The sequence below is a fragment of the Rousettus aegyptiacus genome, unplaced genomic scaffold (assembly GCF_014176215.1).
Source record: "Rousettus aegyptiacus isolate mRouAeg1 unplaced genomic scaffold, mRouAeg1.p scaffold_m13_p_1, whole genome shotgun sequence".
NCBI classification, from domain to species: domain Eukaryota; kingdom Metazoa; phylum Chordata; class Mammalia; order Chiroptera; family Pteropodidae; genus Rousettus; species Rousettus aegyptiacus.
In genome coordinates, this window is record NW_023416284.1 from 110,405,790 (window position 1) to 110,427,536 (window position 21,747).

At 36.8% G+C, this 21,747-nt stretch overlaps 1 protein-coding gene across 2 annotated transcripts in view; it reads left to right on the plus strand.

Moving 5' to 3' along the window:
- Positions 1 to 2,843: 2,843 nt before the first annotated feature.
- ZNF451 (zinc finger protein 451) overlaps positions 2,844 to 21,747 on the plus strand; it is a 72,767-nt gene continuing 53,863 nt past the window's right edge. Inside the window, exons 1-4 of one of the 2 annotated variants that reach the window (XM_016145676.2) lie at positions 2,844 to 2,967; positions 3,489 to 3,572; positions 9,844 to 9,924; positions 11,304 to 21,419. In XM_016145676.2, coding sequence (XP_016001162.2) covers positions 2,947 to 2,967; positions 3,489 to 3,572; positions 9,844 to 9,924; positions 11,304 to 12,797 — 1,680 coding nt within the window. In that variant the 5' untranslated portion in view covers positions 2,844 to 2,946 and the 3' untranslated portion in view covers positions 12,798 to 21,419. Of the gene's footprint in view, positions 2,968 to 3,488; positions 3,573 to 9,843; positions 9,925 to 11,303; positions 21,420 to 21,747 lie in introns of those variants that run through there. The other variant, XM_016145672.2, reaches the window with a different exon arrangement.

Here is a 21,747-nt window from a genome sequence, read left to right on the forward strand (position 1 = left end):
GGGCCACAGAGCAGGAGGTGAGTGGCAGGCAAGGAAGCAAAGCTTCATCTGTATTTGCTGCTGTACCCAAGACCTAGCATCACGGCCTCAGCTCCACTTCATAGGAGTACCAAAAAGGTTGGAGACCACTGTGAGAACCAAATGCTCTTTGTTCTGATCCCATAACTCACAGGAAATGACGACGACAATTGGTTCCATAGTATAAAAAAGCCATCTTCTTCCCTGAAGAATATTCTGCTTTGGAATAAATGCCTTAACATCTATTTCTTATTTTATTAGAAATTGTTAAAGAGATCATTCCAATTGCAAGATTTTAAAAGAAGAGTATTTAATCCAAAGCAAATATAGTTCTTAATAATTGCATTGGAAATATTTGTGCTTTTACTAAAGCATAATAAGATTTGGTATTGTGTATACGTGAACTCTTTCACCCAAGTTGAATTTTCCTTCAATAAATACAAGCTCATGCTGGCCAGACTTCCTTTTTTACTTTTTATTTTTTTGAGATTTATGATTACTGGGTAAAGATTCTTAACAAGAGTTTGAGCCTTATTGATGAATTTAATTCGCCTCTTGGTAACATTCCTTTAGTCAAGAACCAGGTCTCCAGAATGCTGCTGTGCAGCCAATATTCAGACAGATCGTTCTATAAATAATCATTCAATAAGAACAGCAAGTAATCAACAAAAAACCAATGAAAATAAAACTAATGTTGAAGTCTTTACTTCTTTGTTAAATAATGAGTTGAAGGAAGAATTTCAACATAATGTCACTGATGTAGCTCTGGAAATCTATTATGATGTCGCTTAGGACAAATCTAAGAACTAAATCCAAGTGGTTGTCAAAACCGATGATGGGCTCCCTTCAAGACCTTAACTCATAAAGCAAAATAATAGATCTGCAGCCCAAGTAAAACATAAAATTCTCTCAGTCACACAAAAAGAATTTCCCCATAATTAAGTCTCCATTTTAAATCTCAAGCCAATCAGCAAACGACTCCACTTTTTCCAATTCTAAATAATTCCCTACTTCACAGACTGGCCTTAAATCACAAAATCTAATCTCTTCTTAGTGTCCTAGGATTGAGAGACTCCTAAGCTTTGCCTATGGTTTTTTCTTCTTTGCCACACCAAGCTAGATAAACTGGGCTTTGTGGGAACTACAGGTAGTCTCTAATAAATCTGTTAGTGGGTTTCAAAGGAGTTTCTTATAAACACATAGTCCAGGATACAAAGAAAATTACTATTAAGTAGGTTTCCTATTTTAGGTATGGTGCCTGGTGGTTTGACATGATTCTGATCATATTACATATATCTTACAGTTTTAAAAAAACATGCTTGCAGAAATTTTTGCTAAACATTTCAGTGACAGTAAAAACACTATAGTGTTATGTTGGTAGAGTGCATGCCAAAGTTGAACCATTCCATTCCCCAATTATTAGACATTTAGATGTTTTCCAAGTTTTGCTATTACAAACAAACCTGTGATAAATAATAATATTTTGTATAAAGCATTTCCTGCAGATTAAGTTATGAAGATTAAGGGTATGAGTGTTTTGGGGCTCTAGCCATATGCTTGTTTTCTAAGAGTTTTACCCACTCCTACCTAAAACCTGTTAATGTAAATGTTCCACTGAACTTCCACCAGCATATTAGAAGAAACTTAAGTACAAGTTTTGCCTAGACATTTAAGTTTTAGAGATATTTACATATAGCTTTTGAGGAACGCCACAGGCATTTCTCATTCTCAATTTGCCTCTAAATTTCTCAAACTTACTAAGTCGAAAAGCAACAGAAGTCAAAAGGCACTTGGAGGAAATGCAGGAAATATCAAATATTAAGTAATAGCTACTACAGTCGTAGGTAAGTTTGTTCAGCTGTTAGGTTTGTATACAGACAAAATCAGGAATTAAGATTTAAAAGAATTTTCCAACTTGAATTATTTTCAAAACCTTTATTGACAGTTGCTAGTGCATTAAAAAAAAAGGCTTTTTGTAAGGTATTGAGAAAAATGAAAACAGTTGAATGTGAGGGAACCATTTTATAGACTGCTTTTTGAGTGTGAACATTGAGAATAGTTAAACGATTCTATTTATTAAGGAAATATTCTATTTAATAAGATAGTATTTAAAAGTACATTTTAATATATTTATCACATGTTTGTTTGATAAAGTTAGGTAGGCCTTGGCCTTCTGCCTGACTGGGCCATGGGCTTTCTAGCTTTGCCAGTGTTCTCCAGAGTAGCCTAGAGACAGGAGCTCTGGTCCTCAATTTTCTTCCTCATAATGCATGCTGCGGCTGAAGACTGAAACTGTGGAACGGGTGAATAATGTAAAGGCACATTAGATTTCTTTCCCAGTCTTAGAATTCAGCTAAACCTCCACATTCTTGGTCCTCCACAAAAAAGAGGAAAAAAAGGAAAAACGAGAAATTAGTCTCCACCACCCGCTTCGCTTCCACAACCATACAAAATCCAACTCGAAACCCTCCTCCACATCCTCGACCCCGCCCCTCTCTATAAAAGAGAACCTAGCACGCCCACCACTCCGCGGAACAGCAGAAAACGACACCCTGGCGAAACGCATGCGCTGTGCCTTGGGGTCCTTTTCCGATCTTTTTCACCGTCGCTCGGGGCGGTCTGGGGGTGGGCCGAGAACTGCAGTTCCCAGCATCCTGCGCGGTGCGGGGACGGAAAGCCGGGATTGTGCAAAAGAGGCCCCGGAGGCTAGCGGGCTAAAGCTGCCTGCTCCTCCCAAAGCGGTCTTGCACCTCTTTCCGCCGGCTGCGTCGGCGGCGTCGGCGCTCACGTAGGGGCGGGTCACGGCGACGCGAAGCGGTGCTGGGCGGGAAGGGAGGTCGTGGCGGCTGCGGCACGGACAGCAGCGGCGGCGGCGGCGGCCGTGGGGACAGCAGGCAGGGTAGTGCTATCAGTTAGGCCGTCGGAGAAATGGGAGACCCAGGGTCCGAGGTGAGTAGTGGCGCGTCGGGCCGTGGGTTCTCCCAGGCGGACCGCCAAGGTCTGGGGCCTGGTGCTCGGCAGCAGCCGCGGGGCGATGTCCGCAGCGTCTCGAGCCGAGCCCAGCTTTTGGAGCCGGTGCGAGTCTGAGCGAGGAAGCAGCGGCAACAATGGCCGCCCGGCCGCCCCCGGCCCCCTGCACCAGCTCCGGAATTCCGTCTTGCCGCTGCTCTGCCGGTGGGAGCGACATTTTGAGACAGGCTTGCTCTTGGTAGTGAGCTTGCAACCCTCCTCCTTGAGCAGATTGGGGAATTCGAAGGGGCTGGTACCTTGTTTTCGTCGTCCGGTTTCTACAGCCCAGGTATGCAGAGGCATAACCGGACTCCATCGAGTTGTGTTTTTAGTCGCGTTGCGTGGAATTACGCTCAGTTAGATTTCTTTTGAAGCTCTTCCTTTTTCGTTCCTTTCGAGAAGATCTGTTGCTGCGAGTACGTGGCTGCATAGATAACCGTGTTTTGGCTTATTTTTTATAGATGGTAGAATCTGTCCCTCCAGCTGGGCCCGAGGCATCTGAGTCCACAGCGGATGAAAACGAAGATGATATTCAGTTTGTTAGTGTAAGTAGCAATGACATTCGGGTTTTTCCCAGAGTCAGAGACTGTGCGTGGTAAGCCATTATGTGACTACCTCACGTGTTCAGCAAATATGTATGCATGTCTGATAGGTGCTAGACAGTGTGAGCATGGCATAGGATTAGGAAATTTACCAAAAGAAGTCTCTGAGCAACCACAGTAGCGATCACAGAGACTGTGGCCAAAGTACATGTTGTACACTTAATTACTTCTCATGTCTTCATTTAGAGCCATTTTATATGTAATCTATGCAGAGTTCTGGTCTTTTAAGACTGTTTTGAAGTGGGGTAAGAATATCTTCTGAAAGATGACACACGTGAGGGAGGAGGAAGTAGAAAACAAGGATTGCAAAAGCTTAGAACATGAGCATTATGTAGCTTCATAAGGTGAAGGCAGATAGCTTGAAGATGTCACTTATCTCTGAGGTCATGGTGTTACAACATAGTACAACAATTGATGTTCATAATGAAGATCCCTGCATCACCAGGAACTTAATGTATTTTCTGATTTTATTTCCTTTGAGATAGTCGTTTTCAAGCATTTGTATGTATAGGTTCCTAGGCCACACTCTGGACCTATTGAACCAGTTTGAAGGTGGGCTTAGGAATCTTCATTTTGGAACAATGCAAGGACGGACAAATATCCAAACCACACTTTACAAAGCATTGGTTTAGGGAAAAGGATAGTATGACATATTTTGGGATGATTTTCACCCAAAACTGTTAAAGTATTACAAAGTCTCTGCTTAAAGTAGTATCTTAGCTAGAGAATATTTCTACTCTAAACTATTCATTTTGAATGCTGTAGTTAGTTGAGATTTGCTATTAAGGGTGTATAATTTTTTTTAATATAGTGTCTGATGTATATTTGCTTGTTGATTTGAGAGCAACTTTGTAAAACTGGTTATTAAGCAATATCTAATAGTGCTCCAGCATTAGGGCCTTTGTGGTGATCCATTGTTGTGTTTTAATCAGTTTGTTAATAGGAGTCTTTCACAAGATCATTTCTATGGCTTTTTCCCCAATGCTAGTGCATATAGTATTTTGTCCTTTTCATTTTAAACTTAAGGATTGGAGGAAGGGGTAGAAGAATTGTATCCTGCCACTTTATTCCCTGTGGACTGAAGTATGGTAACAGGATTCCATGTCTCTTTAGGAGAGGTATTTCAGGTTCTTCTTTAATATTATATTCATGAATAGAGAATATTTATTTTGATATTTTCTGCAATAAAAGAATGACACACTTTTTTTCTGAGCTATGGGCCTTGCTTTAAAAGTCACAGACTACTGAAAAACATTTTTTTTTGATACTTAATGGAATGAAGAATTATAGTGTAGCTCGTGACTAATTAATGTAAGCTTGTATTAAATTGAAGTTTAAAAATAATTTTAAGTTCCATTTTAAATGTAGAGATGTTATATCTTTGCATCGGAAATAAAAAAATATACAATCAATGTTTTGTGTATTCAATTTGATACATCTTATATTTATCCCTGTTTCCAGATATAGGTTCAAAGTTTTGATAGTTGCAAATAGGGAAATGAATTATATGTATTAAGTGCAATTACAATACTAGAAGAAATCTATTAAAAACATTTCCCCCTGCCTTTTTAGTGACAACACTTAAATGGTGGTAATAACCTTAATTCAATTTTAAAAGACATTTAGAGACAGAATTTTCTGCTTTTCTGACTCAATCTTATACTTGACTCCTTCAGATATTACTTATACAATAATGATAAATAGTTCTCTGGTTAATAGTTCTTCAGAAACCAAAAAAAGCATTATGATGTCATTTCTTGATTTACTCTGGTTTGAATTTCTTAGTTCGCTGTTATTAATTTAATTTTCTCATCTTTAATCCACATGGTAGCACAGTCTCTGGTTTGCAAAATGTAGAATCTGAAGCTAAACATATGCTGCAGGAAAGGGATAGTATAGATGTAGAAGTGCAAAAATGACCTCTTTCATTTAAATTTTATTGAAATGTAACAGTTCATAAGTGTACTGTTTGATTTTTGCAAAGCCACTACACCTGTGTAAACAATGATCAGATCAATAAACAAAATGTTACCATAACAAAAACTTTTCATTTAGGTCTTTTCCTCTCATTTTCTGTTAAGTTTAATGACATGACTCTTTATTCAGCCATCATCTTCATGTCTTTCTTTGAAACTGCAGATATTGTAATTTACTCCCAGAAAACTTTTGGGTAAGAGCTGACAACATGATTTTGCACAGTGCTACTCTGGATACAAAGGTATAAAAACTGCTGAGGCGATTTATCATAATCTTGAGAACAGCATATGAGATTTAGTTTTCAGCAAGTCGTGAATTAAGTGGATTAATTGGAAATACACCCTACCCATAAGTATCAGTGCGGTAGATGAAATAGGAGATGAAAACTGTGTAAATAGCTTTAGTAGAAAGTTCTTTTATAAAAGTACATGATGCTATCAAAAAAAAAAAAAAACAAGATTTTCAGCCTATTACTTTGGTTAAGTAGCATTTAGTATTTGTATATGTTTAAAAAATCATTTTGAGAAGAAATAAGGAAAGGCATCAAAATTGGGAAAGCAGGATTTTGTGTAGTTCTGGACAACAAAAATTTTTTAAGTGAAAGGAGAAAGGATGGGCCAGATAGTATAGATCTAGAATTGTGGACCGAATTTGAACTTAAAGTAGGCAATTGTGAACCATTTGAAATTTTTGAACTGGGCAGGACTGCAGAAGTAAACTATGTCCCTAACTTCTCTACGGGGGTGGGTGGTGGTGGTTGGGACATGAATTATTTAGGGTTTTAGATTATATTTTTGCATTTGTGCCAAAGCCATATCCTTTGTTTTAGGCTAGAGTAAACTTTTTTTGAGGATAGTGGGGTATGGTATACTATATCTTAGTGTATTAACATCACTTTTCAGTTAGTAAGTAATTGGTGTTTTGGTTTTATATAAGAATCAGTTTTCTAGTAACAGGAATGAAAACTTTTCGTTTCATTAAAAAAAATTTTTTTTAATGAGAATATTAATTAAACTGTGTTCCTAATCTGTTTTGCTTGTGCCTGTGCTCCTGCCCCTAAATTGTGTGGCCTTGGAAGTACAATCCTCTGATTTTTGTTACGGGTACAGAGGAGGTGAGACTTGCTTCAGAGGTTTTCTAGTTGATGGATGGAGCACATTCAAACAAAATACCTTGCAAATAGAGGACCACATGTATTTATACTTGTTAAGGCTACAAGCAGTCATTGTAAATATTACAAGAAATTATTTCTTCTTGATCTTTGTATTATAAACATTACTTCTTTTGAGGTGTTAACTTGTTTTTTTTGGTCAGTATTATGAATTATTTGGAGTTGGGCATAATAGCAGGTAGTCTTTTTCTCTTATTGAAAATTATCTTCGAAACTTAGGTAGTAAGCATTGATTTAAAAATAGTATGTGTATTTTGAACTACCTCAGAGTTGGATTGACCACATAACCAATTATGTGTTTAGAGAACCAGGAGTACTTCACTTAGTTTTCTTGTTCGTTAAATACGATAATAGTAGTAATTCAGTATCTCATCTTGTAAAGTTATTGTTGGGATTAAACGAAATCATGTTCATGAAAAGTTTAGCACAATCCCTGTGCAGGGCTCAGTGACAAATGTTTTTAATTAGCGGTAAAATAAATGGGATACTAAAATGTTTTGCTAGAAGTTTGGTAGAAGTTTTTCCTTAACCACTGTGGAAATTAGCTGAAGTGTGGAATATTTGTTTATAAGTAATCTTTTCTTTTGTGATACTTCTCTTTATTTTCACTCGGCCTCTGCCTTTTCGGTTGTCTCACATGCTTGTCATCATCGTCTGCCATTTTGTCACAACTTCATAATCAGTTGTTGAGTAAATGACTCGATTTTTCTTACTTTTGGATTTTATATCCTGATTCTTTTTATTCTTAGTGTGAACAACATGAAGTTGTCATTGTTTAATTCAAAAGTGATTGCATATCAGTCTAACGGTTAATTCCTATAGTAAATTTCTGATGGTCTGCTCTTAACTATTTTTACACCTGCCCCTTCTACTATTTCTGCTTCTACGTTGTAATCCTATTTGTAACCATTTTTCTTATTCCATTTTTTCCTACTCATTCTATTTTTTTTGCCTTGTGGCGTGTTACCTTATGTCACTCTCCTGATTTCTTTACCTACTGTCTGTTCTTAGAAGCTGTGCCCCTACATCTGTGTATTTCTGGTAACCTGGGGACTCTCTCGATGTGCTATTGTTTTGGGCATGTAATAACATTTCCTAATGCATATTTCTTGAACAGCTCAACCTTAGGTAATTATATGAACAGGAGAAGCTATTTTTATCTCCTCTACTTCCTTCTTAGATTGACCGTGTGATTTTGATAATACTAGTGGTAGGTTTTAGTCACTTGTTTATGCGATTAAAGTAGGTGATACATCTCTGTTGACCATACATTGGGGATTATCTGTCTCTCTTTTCCTCTTTTTTAAAATTTCTATTTTTATACCTCTGACAAAAATTCCAATTACTTTATTCCATGATCTTTGCTCAGAAGTCATGCTCTCTGGTTTTATGTCAGTGGCTGGATCACTACCTGCCAAGATAGCAATTTTCTACTTGGGTTCTCCCCTAGTTGTAGCCTAGGGGGAGAAACAAGCTATCTTTGAGACTGGTTGCTTCTTTCAGGAAGAGATCTTTAATTAGATCTTAGCTTCTGTCTCCTGACTCTACGGTCTCTTTCTGTTAGTTTTTCTACTGAATTACTTTGGCTTGCCAACAGTCAGTTTTTTCCTATCCTAAAAAAAAAATCTTTCCTTCAGCCATCTTTTCCTGTGTTCTTTTTTCTCATTCTCAATATATTAGGTTATTTTAAAGAATAATCTTTATTTATGTCTTTTATTACCTTATTTTCTACTTAATTTTTTAGAGAATGGCTTCAATGCCCACTACTTTCTTGAGTTGTTCTCTCGAAGGCATTTTAAAATCTCCTTGTTGCCAAATTCAGTGGCATTTTTTGGGGGTGGGAGCACATTTAGCACTGATAACTTTCATTGAGGTTTGTTCTATCTTGAGCTTCTTTGAATTTATGCATTCCTGGTCTTCTCCAATCTCTGATTACCTACTTAGCTCTTCTTCCTGAATCCTAAAAATCCAGCATTTCTTCAAGAGCCTCCTTGAATCTCTTCTTTCTCCTCTTAGCTTTCTTCCTTGGCAACATCATAATTTCAGTTTGAACCTAGAGTTGATAGTTTCCTGGAGGAGCCACTCCCAAATCTCTGTTCTCAGTTATGGTCATACATCCAGATTAGAGGCCTGCATTTCCAGCTCTCTGCCAAATACCTCTGTACCACTAGCACATCAACTTATTAAAGAATGTCAGCTTGCTGTTTTGGTATTCCAAATTTATATTAATGGTATTAATGAATATCCTTTTAGTTCCCCAAGCATGAAACCTTAGGGACCACTTCAACTTGTTGTTATTGTTAGGGTTTTGTTTTATAGCCAGTCAGCCCTGCTTCCTTTCCCCATCAGACCCATGTGTTTTCTTGCATATGCACCACAACAATGTTCTTCTTGCTTCCACCAGTATTTTAGCTCTGCATTATTTTGTGCCTGGACAGATTAATTATCCTGCTTTCCCCATGCCCATACTTGTTTATGTGATTAATCTTAAAGTACAGCTCTCATAATGTTATTCCATCTCAGTATTTATTGGTTTCCTTTTGCCTGTAAAATAATATCCAGACTTTTAAGCTTAGCATTCAAGGCCTAGTCCGTGACGGAGTCAGTATGGATGGAAAGAAAGGATGGGGAAGAATCAGATGTAATCTTTGACTCTATAGGAGTAGAAGATAAAGCGAGACTTTTAATCAAAGAACTCTGTCCGTGATTCTGAGCTCGGATATCTAGCAAACCGTTGACATCCATCCTGTTTGAAAAGAACTAGATCATAATATCTGTGTCCTTGTAGCCTATTTCTATATTAATAACCCTTTCTCCAAAGAATTAATAGAGTCCTAATACTCCTACTGGGGTTTAGGCTCTTCCTATTAGGTTTCATCATCATTTCTTATTCACGTACATACTCTGAGTATTTTCCTCTTGTGTTTTTTCTGATTATTTTCAGCCAGCTGTAAAGCTTCCTCTTCAGAATTCTTTTCAATCCTAACCAAAAACATGATTGTTTTAAATGCTAGTTTAGTTTGAGTAACTGTTCACGACTTGTTAATTTGCTCAATTCTTTCATAGGAAGGACCTTTAAGACCCGTTCTTGAATACATTGATCTGGTCAGCAGTGATGATGAAGAACCTACCACTTCTCATAGTGATGTAAGTACATTATGTTTGATTTGCATTTCTTTACTTCTGTCGTTTAAGAGGCATTCTTTAAAGAGAGTTATCAAGTCAATAATGGCAGTGTTTAGTGCTTTAGAGAATGGCCCACTTCTGTTAGGATGGGTCATAATAGGTAGTCCTTCAAGGAGTCCTTTGCCCAGAATGTCTCCTACCTCCAGTTTTGTTCCTCTACTTTCAGTGAGGATGTGAAAGGATATCATGACACAGGAAAACTTCTAAGCCTTGGAGGTGATATCTGATAAAAGGGTAATGGAATAAAAACTGCAAGCTTTTTGGCCCCTTGTGCCGTACTCCTTTCCTCTCTCTCTTCAGGTGCCCTATAGAACTGGATCCTTTTCATCCAGAACCATGTGGCCACAGGATATTTGTTTTATCTTAGAAGAAAGGATATGTGAAGATCCTTTAGGAAATGGATTGTGGGGAAGGGTTATAGGTGGTAAATTACTTCAGTCGTCATTCCTTTTAACCTCCTGTGTCCCCCATGTTTGGAGTTTTCTTCGTACTTGTGATTTTTTTCGTTGCGGGTATGACCATTAAACTAATACTTCCCTTACTTTGAGGACCACACTAGCTGATCGCTTTATAGCAGTCTCGTCTTTCATTTGTCTTAGCCCGAATTGCTATTTAATGGACCATTTTCTTGATGGATTAGAGAACTCCTGACTCTTGTTCAAGGTGGCCAGAAAGCTTCTGGCTCTGTGGTACAGGGGATTGAGAGTTAGACTTGGAATCAAAATACGTAGGTTTTAGTCTCAGCTTTACTCTTTGTTCTGTAACTTTAGTTTAACCTTAGTTTCTTTAACAAATAAGAATAGTACCTACCTCACAGGGTTGTTGTGGGGATGAAATGAGGAAACAAATATATGTAAGCTCCTTGAAAGCTACAAACCATAAAGTAAGGACTAAGTAACTGGAAAGTTTTGTTATTCGTGGAGAGTAAACAGAATTTTTAAAGGGGCTTAAAAGTGATTCTGCAATGGGGGACTTTTCGGGAAAAAAAAATATTTTTTAATTTTTATCACCAACAGTTTCACCACCTCTTCTTGTCCTAGCATGGGACCAAGCAACAGGCTAGGATGGCACCACTTGAACTGGGCTTATTTCTACTCTCTCTTTTTCTTAGAGTACCAGATTAATGTCAATAGTTTGGGCCTTTGGGGTAGTGAAGTGTGTGGATTTAATTTCTGTAATCCCCTTGCTGACCTGTAGTGGATTGCATCTTTCATTGTTAATTATAAGTCTTTTAAAAATTGAATTCTACTTACTGGACATGCATCTCTGCACTTGAAAGTTAACATATTAAAAGCATTTTTTTTTCTTCCTTGGTTTTCTTGTTCATGTGGATAACCCAGAGAATGCCTGAGTCTAAGGTGCCATCCTCTGAGAATCATCGCCCAGAAATGTGCTCTAGCTGCAGTGTTCCTCTTCCCATTGGAGACAGCAGCTCCTCCTCTGGGAGTTGCACCAGCAGTCCACAAAGGATAGTTTCTCAACCTCCTTCTGTTGAGAACCCATTGGAGAACCAGAAAAATGATCAAAACAATTCAGACACTAAGATCTCTGAGACAGAGACACTTAAACCATCACAAAATTGTCAGACTCTGCCTTCATCTCCACCTGCGGTCGCCCAAGAATCTTTGGCCTCCTCAGAGGTCAAGGAGGATTTACTTCCAGAGTCTTCAGCTTCACAGCATGGACAGGATGCCATCCTCTATCTCCAGACACAAGTGGCTGAGATGTCCCGAGTGATACGTGATCTTCAGTCCAGGAGCTGCTTCAGATTTCATCATTCTCGGTCAGGTGAGAACAACTCAGTTCCTTGGGACATCTCCACTTCCAAGGAAGAAAATTTATCCACAGTTGAAGAAGAAGGTGAATGCAAATCCCCCTCAACTGATGACAAAGGGCAGCCAACTGATCCCAGTCAGTCTAGTTTCACAGGTCTTTTGAAGAGAATGGAACAAAGAGGTGTTATAAAGAGAGTAACATTACAATCTGAAGCAGAATCATGTGACGGGAAACCTGATTATGTGAACTCTAAGAAACGTTTGGTTCCTCCATTGCATCCTCTTCTGAGAATTGCCACCACTGAAGTTTTTAAAGACCCTGCTGATTGCCATCCTTCTTCCTTCATGGGACATAGGGTATATCCTGTGGCCAAGGATACCTCTCCCTTTCAACCAAATCCACCAGCTGAGGGCCCCATTGTAGAAGCATTAGAGCATAGCAAAAGAGGAAGTACAACATCTCCTCTAGATTCTACCTCAAAAGAAATGGAGATCATGGGTTGTAGATTCTACCACGCAGCTTCCATTGCAGCCCGAGCCGCTAGCTACATGGCCTATATGACTCAATATCAGCGTAAACTGTGGGAAGACATGGAAGATCTGGTCCATGACCCAGAGTTTGATCGTGGAAAAGCAAGATGTATAATATCTGATGGTATGGATGCAGGCCTGTGGCAGCTTTGTACTACTAGGGACATAATGGACTCTGTAGTCAGAGTAATGGCAATGGCGGTAGACTACAGAAGGCAAGCCTGGCTCCGACTTACATCTCTCACTAAAAAAACCCAGGAGAAGATCTCACACTTGCCCTTTGATGGTACTTCCCTCTTTGGACAAGATGTGAATGCTGTTGTTGCAGAAGAAAACAGTATAAAAGAAAATGACTATAAAGACCACAACAAATACTATAACCAACATCGATATTTTTATGGTCATGATCAGAAAGCACATTACCACAATAGAGGATACTCCAAAGGGGTTTGGTACAAACCCCGAAACCACCCCTACAGATACAGAAAAAAAGGAGACTCTCCAGAACGCCATGGGTACAAGAATTAATAGCCTATTTTGTTCAGCAGTATAGCCATCCAACATCCTACATATTTTACTTGTTCCTCCTGATGTAAACAGGATCTGCAGGTTGGAGGTCACCTCAGAAACAGCACATGTCTGGAATTGCCACAGCTTACATTTGAATTCTCGTCTTTTGGAATGAAGTGTGTGTAATAAAGAGAATCATGCTTATTGGCCAAGTGAGCAGTAAAGACTTCTGTCATAGTAGAGTTGGACAAAAATTTACCCATTATTTCTGGTCCAAAGTAAGTCCAGAAGAGGGTACTCAGGAATCTGAATCCTCTTATGATTAAAGAAAAATACAAAGATTTGTTCCTCAGGAAAATCTTGCTGGTAAACTGAGGACTAGCAGATTTTTGGATCTGGATATAACCTACTACTAGATCTCTGTTTAATACTAGAGGCAAATCCTTTGTTTTTAAGTAATCAGTGCTTCCTTGTTCAGGCAACTGCTTTTCAGATCTTCACAAAATGACAAATCTGTCACAATTTTTTTATGTCAGGATGAGTCCATACTACTCTCAAGCTCTATGAGACTTCACAACCAACAATGAAGCAGTTTATCAAGAACGGAATTCAAATCAAATTTTGCCAAATCCAGTTTACTTCTAGTGGGATGGCTAGATGTACTGTGTACAGGTGTACTGTGGACACCAGCTGGAAAAAAGACATTTCTAACCTGTAACATCTCTGTAGAAATTTTCACAGTAACTGTCTTCATCAAGACTGATGGTTATCACTCAAAGTTACATGTGAGAGGATTCTTTGTTGTCATCACTCATATGTTTTTGACCTCTTAAGCTCTCAAGCTATGAGATCCAACACTGGTGTTCTCTCAGTAAAATCTGGGCCTTTCACCAAGATGATCTTCTTAAACCTACCTTCTAAACAGTTAACTTTTTTGAGCTGGATAATTCATCACACTCTAAATACAAAAAAGATATGTACATTAGTGCCCTGGAAATAAAGGATGTTACACCATCCAGGCATGCAAATCTGAACTCTTAAAAGAGCAAGAATTTCAAACATGCCTGACAATCTAGTCCTCTTATTGTAATAAAAAGGGATGCCATCAATCAGTGTTACTCAGAAATCCTAAAGAGTTAGAGTGTAACTGTGGATGTAGTGAAGAGAACATCTCACACAGTTCTGTTTCTGGATCTATGTTCAAATGATATTAACGATTTTTTGAAAGTCAAATCAAGACGTCAGTGACATGTTGTTGGATTATTGGTCCCTTAATCTAGTCAGACTCTTACCGTGAGAGACAACCTACCTTTTTGCTCCTGATTAGTTCAATTACTAGTTCTCCACCATACTGGAACTGGCAGCAGATACCTCAGTTACATGTCCTACAGTATCTTTTTAATCTCAAGGCAGTGGCTGTGCAGTATACCAGCTCTTAGATCTTTGTCTTCGCAGCATGACTTCAGAAATGGAGAAAATGTCAAGTTTGAGAGGTCTGAATACCTCACCTAGTATTATTGCTTGGCAGACAAATTTTTTTTATCAACAGACATAATTTTGTAACTTGTTTTTCAATATGTACACATCTACATTTCTTTCATCTGCTTGAGCAAAGTAATTGGGTCTACTGTTAGAATATAACACTGTTTAAGGGTTTATGTGGTCTCTTTTTTTGGCCATAGTTTTTGCATAGTGATAATTGACAGCTTCCCTGGTGCCCCACTTTTAAACGATATATTGGAAACTCATCCTCCCATCATAACGATATTGAGCACCCTTTTGATCTACTTTTCCTATTTGTACTATAGAGGTTGAAGAGGCAAATACTGCTATTTGGAAGAAGTTTTTTTTGTCATAATTTCAGGGTGCTGTATTGGTCCTATATGTAGACTAGGCCTAAACTGCAGTCTTGATTGAGGAGATCATCTTGTATATTTGGTCAAGTTATATTTAGAGTTAACATTTACCTTGATTTCTCTATATTTTCCACAAAATTTTACTTCTGCTTTTTTAGGTCCATGCCAGTGCTCTAGGAACTGTGTTTCAAATTGAACTCTAGAGGAGCATTGATTAACTACCTGTAAAGAAACAAGGGCCTAAGAAATTGTACAAAGATTTTTATAGTTCATATGTACTACACCAGTCAGGCAGTCTCGTGTGGCCTTGACATGGCACTGTAGTTCTGTGAAAGGACTAGCCACTGGGGAACTCATTGGAGAGAGAGACTTCGGAACTGTTCTGTAGGCTGCACATAGGTATTCCCAATTAGCTAAGGCTACTTCAGACTGTTCCCACTTTTACATTTCTCTCTTTTCCTTCCTTGAATTAAAACCTGGTTACAAACTTGATGATTTTTGAGGTACTCTCATTTCCCAGAAACCAAACCAAATAAATGATGGTCGAAGATGATGATTCTCTGAAATTGCTTTGGCACTTCTGCTTAAAATGTTCCTCCTCTTTAATTTTTGTTTTTTATTGTTAAAAAATACAACATACAATTTACCATCTTAGCCATTTTTTAGTGTACAGTTCAGTAGTGTTAACTATATTTACATTGTTGTGTAGCTACTCCTTATTTAGATAACGGCATTGCTATTCTCTTTTGTGTTATGTTGCTCCCTAATAGAGATGAATAGCATTGCTTTATCACTTTCTAATTGGTATGGCCAAGCGTCTCCAGAGAATTTTTCTAAAAGTAAGAAGGTATTGGGAAATTATTGAATTCAAGTAGGTAATTTCTGAAGGGATTTAACAGGGGTAGAATGCTGTAGTGTGGGAACAGTTTTTAGCTATGGATTATGGATTAGGCTCAACTACAGAAGAAACAGTACCCTTAATCTCTTTTTTATTTTATAATCTTTCTCTGGCATACTTGAATGATGATGGTGTTATAAAACTGAAAATGGGGACTCTTGGTCTAGAGAGACAACCCCAATAGTGTATGGAACTCATAATTAGTCAGATAATTTTTCATATTGGGCTGGCCACGTGCAGAGCCTGTGACAAAATTCTCCATTAGGCCAACCTCTTATGTTTAAATACGTCTAGGTTTTTTTTAGGAAGCCTTGGAATGATTGCAAGTTTAATGATTTGCTGTTATCAAAAGGGAGGTGTCTGATGACCCTTTTTCTTCAAAATGTTATTTCCTGACTAGACATAAGATGTATGTGGTGACAATATGATTTTTTGTAGTTACTGTATATAGAGAAATACCTTTTCCATTAATTTTTATATGAAGTGCCTTTTTAAATTTCACACTATTGTTTAAAACTTAACATTTTGATGTCTTGGATATGTTGCTGGTGATATGTGAATTTTGTACAGTGATTTTTAATCTTGTAGTTTATTCATAATTTGTACAATTGCACTATCTAAATGTAGACTCTCCTAAATGTTAGTTTTTATAACACCGTTGATCCATTTCAGAAGGTTGTAGACTATGTCCCTCTTTTATTTAAATGCTTCATTGTAGTTCATTTTAGTTATTAATGATTAGCTAAGTTTTTGGGGTATTAAGGCAGCTTTGTTTTCTATCTGTAGCTTCTAGGCTTTCTGATTGAGTCATTTGTTTCTAGAGATGGTAACAACTTATATTTGATAGGTGGATGTGCTTACTTGGTAAGAAGAAACAAAGACATTAGTAAAAATTAGCAAATTTGCTGACACTATCTTTTTTTTAAAAAACTGCGACAGTTTCCTTATCAGTGTAATTGCATTTAAACTTTAACTCTGTAGCAGTGTCTTTATCAGTATAATTCCATTATTAGTCCTCAAAATGACATTTTGAGAGGAGCATAAACTCTTTTAGGGTACTTGGATACTATTTAGTATATTACATTAGTACTATACTAATTAATATACTGAATGATGCCTAAGTGGCATGATTGATAATGTCCTTAAGGTCCCAATACATCTAAGATAACCTCTCAGGTACTATATGCAAGGAGATTGGAATAGACATAATCCAGAATCCCTTCTAGCTGTAAAATGGATACACAGTTAAATGACATGGATGAACAGTTAAATGCCACATTTAGTATTCTTGAGGATATAATTGACTGGGATTCTGATCAAGGTTAGAAATTATGGATTAGATCTTTGTAGAAAGTTTTAAAGATTGCAATAATTGAATTTTTTTGGATGTGAGGCATATTTTACCTGTGCCTTGCACTATTTAATTTCCCTTTTAAAATTTATCATTCTTTACTTAATGTTAGCAGTGAGTCCAGTAATTGTTATATATATGCATCTTCTGTATGTTGTGTTGACCAGATCCTTTCTATATAGTTTTTCATTAGTGGATACACAAACCAAGCAATTCTTTATTTTTCACTTAAGAAAATATACAGATGTTTTTGGTAAATTTATGATAATCGCTGTATTGAATGCAAATCTTTAGTTATTTTTTTCAGCTAAACGAGTTTTGTAAGCCATTAAAATATCCTTTTATTGGAATTTCCCTTCCTTGGTGAATGATGAAAATACTGTTTTATTAAATCGTTTTTTCTCTTATTGATTAGTGGGTGATATTTTTATACCACTTTGTCTTTTCATTTGCTTGACTTTATAGTAATAAAGACTTTTTTTATAGTAGTTTTGATACCAGTGAGGTATCTCATTACTGGAAATTATGTTTGCTTCCAGTTGGATATATCTGGAAGTGGTCACGGTCCAACTGTATCTTTTTGGCATTATTATTATCATTTATTGTTTTGATCTTCCTCCTTATGTAAAAACTCTTTATAGAAAGATGTCTGATCTTCCCTTTATCTCTTTGTTGTAGATTATAGTTTTTATTCTACCAATATATACTAGCCGGGATTTTGATGTGGCTTTGTGTTTGTATATTTAAATACAATGCCTTCAGCATTATTGTAAGAGATTTTCTAATTTTCTCTTAGAATGTCTTTTTTTTTTTTTTTTTTTTTAAGTAGCCAGTCCAGTCTCTCAAACTCTTTTCCTGGCTATTAAACTTTCATAGATTTTTAATACCTTTTTGTTTAATGGTAGTATTATTTTCTCATTTTGATATATTCTCACAAATGTATTGTTACATATAGTTTATGGTCAATTGCATATTCACCATGAATTTATAGTACAGCTCTGACATATACTGTATCTTAATGTTAGCCAGTTTTCCTTTAAGTCTTAAGGGCTTTACTGGTTTTGTTGTAACTGTCTATCTCAAGTGGTCTATTAGATTTTCTGATGCCCAAATGGTCTATTAGATTTTCTGATGCCTTGTTAAGAATTCAACAAGAATTCTCAGGTTTACTGGACTTACTTTTAGAATTTTGAAGATCTCTCAACTAGTATTGTATTTTCTAATGTTCCTGAGTATATTCTTTGGTAGAGGTGAAAGTAAATGCTTTATGTCTGGTAATAATTTAAACATTCTCCTTTGACCTTAAATACTTTAAGTGTTATGAGTTCTGTTTGTAGTCCCTTTAGAAGACTAACTTTTATATGCTGTTTTTGTCCTAGGAGCTATCATATGCTTCCTGTTTTTTTCCATTACCCATCTATCATAGCATTCAATTTTAAGGGCTATAGTTAGACCTCTTGTTAACTCCTATTTTTATCTGTGATGGCTATTTCACACTACTACCTTGATTTACATATAATATAGTAGTGTGCTAAAATAACTATCATGTTTGTGGCCCCTTTATACCGCTTTTAATGAATGAGGTAAAAATGATGTGAATGATGAAGAAAAACATTTTTCGAGTCATTAAGCAGTTTCAGATTTTCATTTCTTTTTTAAAAAATATTTATTTTCATTAAGCTTCCTGCTGTTGTGTAGCCCATTTCTGTCTTGGGTAGAATATAGTTATTCTGTAATTAGTCTCATTTAGAATCTTAGCAGAGTTGTATGGATGATGTTCTTTGTTCAATGTCTTATAACAATGCCTATTTTCATTTACTTTTGGCAAAAATATATTTTGACAGATCTTAGAAGCACCTTGGTAGCCTTGGATCTAATTGTCATCCTCTTGCCTGGGAAGGAAGTAGAGAACCTTCATTTATACTACACTTGATCCTAGCCAAAAGACCAAGAAGCGATGAAAACCTTCATTTATGGAGCTTATATTTACTAGGCTCTGAGCTAGCTGCAAGGCACTCTTGAGGCATAAATTCACCCTTATTTTGTAGATGAGGAAATAAAATTTACCAGTAAGTTACTTTCTCAGGTGGTGGAATGGAGCTTTGAAAATAGATTCTGTTCTGTCAGTCTCAATTCAGCATTGTACAAGGCTGCATCCATGGGTTTGTCAAGGCTCAACTTAAGTCTTACCTCTCTGATAAGCTAATTTGACATTCTAATCTTTGTCTTCCCTGAACTTTGTGTTTATGGCTGTACTTTCATCCATTAGTACTTGGTGTCTTATATTAACTAATTCCTGGTTATTTCCTTCTTAGATCAAAAACCTAACCTCTTACTTTTCCCACTGAGGTTTCACTGTGATAAACTAAGATTATTGTCTTTGGCTTCTCTTATATATATTGCTTATTTGCATTCTACTTATTTTTGGCATTGATTATTTTTAGTTTTTTTTTTTTGTTGCTTTTTTTCCCTTTTACCTTTTTGTTTATTACACTTGTTTTGTTTGAGATAAACACTCAGTTTTTTTACTGGTAGCTAGAGGGTTTTGGCTTAATGAAAGGAAGGTGGAATGATACAAAGCACATGGTATTTGACTTCCAAACACCTTGATCTGCGTATTAACAAGTCACTCATTCTCTGAGTTCATTTTTCTACTCTCACGAAGTAATGCCCACAAGTACTTTGAAAACTCAAAAGCCTAACATAGATTTCCTTTCTTTAGTCGTTGAGCTGTTTCTATCCATATTCCTAGATTTGTAACTGTGGGATGATATTAGATATAAATACAGATACATTTTAAAGATGTATTTAATAGCATGTAATAGTTCATTTTGTGTCATCAGATCATGTTCCCCTTGTTTGCAGGTTTTTTTAAAGGCCGAATCATTAAACTATATTATAAGCCAACAGTGGACTAAGTCATTGAAAGACATTTAAAGTAAAATAGCCTTTTCTCAAGTGCAAGCTAAGAAATGTTCATAGTTAACAATTAAAAAATATAGAATGAAGAGCTAGGATAAATAGGTATGTGTATACAATTTTTGATGGTATTTTGTCATTTGTGTCAATGTTGGAAACTTCATTTGTCAAGCATCTTTTTCAATACTTGCCACGTACAGGCAAGTACTGAAGAAGGTCTGGGGATACTGGAAGTTAATAAAAGGTGGTATATTCTCTTAAGAAGAGAAAGAAATACCAGTAGAGTGTAATTGTCCTGTTTAGAGGGATGTCTGTGATGAGGTTGGGACAAAAGAGAAGGCCATCTATAGGGGTCAAGGAAGCTTTTCATACCAAATTCTTGAGCTGAGGTTTGGAACATGATTAGAGAAGAGGTAGGTGGATTACTGGAGAAATAAGAGCTAGGCATTCAGGTGAAGGAATCAGTGCATGCATACAAGGGCATAAGGAACATCATGTTTCTGGTTTCAGATACCTTTATGAGATCAGAATTGGAGGAGATTAATCTGAAAAAAAGGATACCTATGAAAATATATTGGTTCCTACCTATTCAAAGTGTACTTTTTTTGTAGCCTTTACTTTGTAAGGTTATAGAAATTGTCTACAGGTTGGTTTGTACCATAGTCCACTATAGACATTTAGAGCAATTATTTTTCTTCCCTGAACTGAGCCAATCAATGCACCTCTAGCCCGAAGGGACAGACAAGACAGTTCAAGCTTTGAAATAGAACTGAGGTACTGCTAGAGAACAACTTTGAAGATGAACAGGATAATGTCACTAAAGTAGAATGTGACATCTCATTATGGGTGTATAGGACTGCCTATGGGCAGTGTGTACTCAGTGTAGCTAAATATGGGCAATTTCCTTTTATGTTGACTTAGAGATAACTTGAGGGTACACTTGGGGAAAATGAAGATATTTCTAAAAATGTTGTTTTGTTGGAGTTTGGAGGTATTGTATTGAAGAAGGACTCGTGAACTTTGTGCCAGTGGTATCTCCAGCAGCACCCAAAACACATTTTGTTAACTCCGCTTGTCGTTTTCTTAGGTTTGCGTTTCTCTTTTCTTGCTACTGTTGCCACTTTCACCTTTTCTCTCCATAATTCATCCTTTTTCCTTCTGTGCCAGAGGTAGAGAGCAGTAGCACACAAGGTTAAAAAGCTGTAACTTCCCTTTGCTTTGCTTTATATTCAGAGATATTTAAAAATTCCTTTAACTTCTTGGGTCACATTTATTTATTTTTGTCTTGTACTGAAGGAAAATCAAAGTCATTCTTCCTAGAGGGTGTTTTTATAAATATAGACATTGGCAGTTTACCTGAAAGACAGCACAGAATTAATGATTGATTTAACAGGTTTGGTGGTACTTGCCTTCTTAACTGAGTAAAGTACTTTATAGAATGGGGTATATCTGTATGTATGTTTTAAATTTGTTCATATAAATCAGATGTTCTGTGTACTTTGTAAACAATAACCAGTTGGAGGTGGGAAGGAGATTGTACAAAAGGGTTGTTTTCTGGTTCCAAAGTTTTGCTGCTGGAGATGGTAAATAAACATTGTACTGCTTTGCTGTGTTCATCTCTTCTACTCTTATCTGTATCTGAATATAAAATTTTTGAGAAAAACTGTTGCTTTTCAAAATGTTATTTGGGATGTGGTTTGAGTTACAAGTTGAGCAGAAGAAGCTTCTGGTAAACAGCACTTCTGAAAATGCAAACTTCACACCAAACTGGACAAAAGCTTTAGGATGGACAATAATCAGGCTTTGAAATTTGACTTTGTATGAACTAATGCAGTTGTTGCAGGAATTCTGTTCAAACCAAGTGCACTAGTCAGATGGATAATATGATTTGCAGAGTTAATTCATTCCAGTTTTTCAGATGGTTGCTTCTTTGAGCTTCTCTGA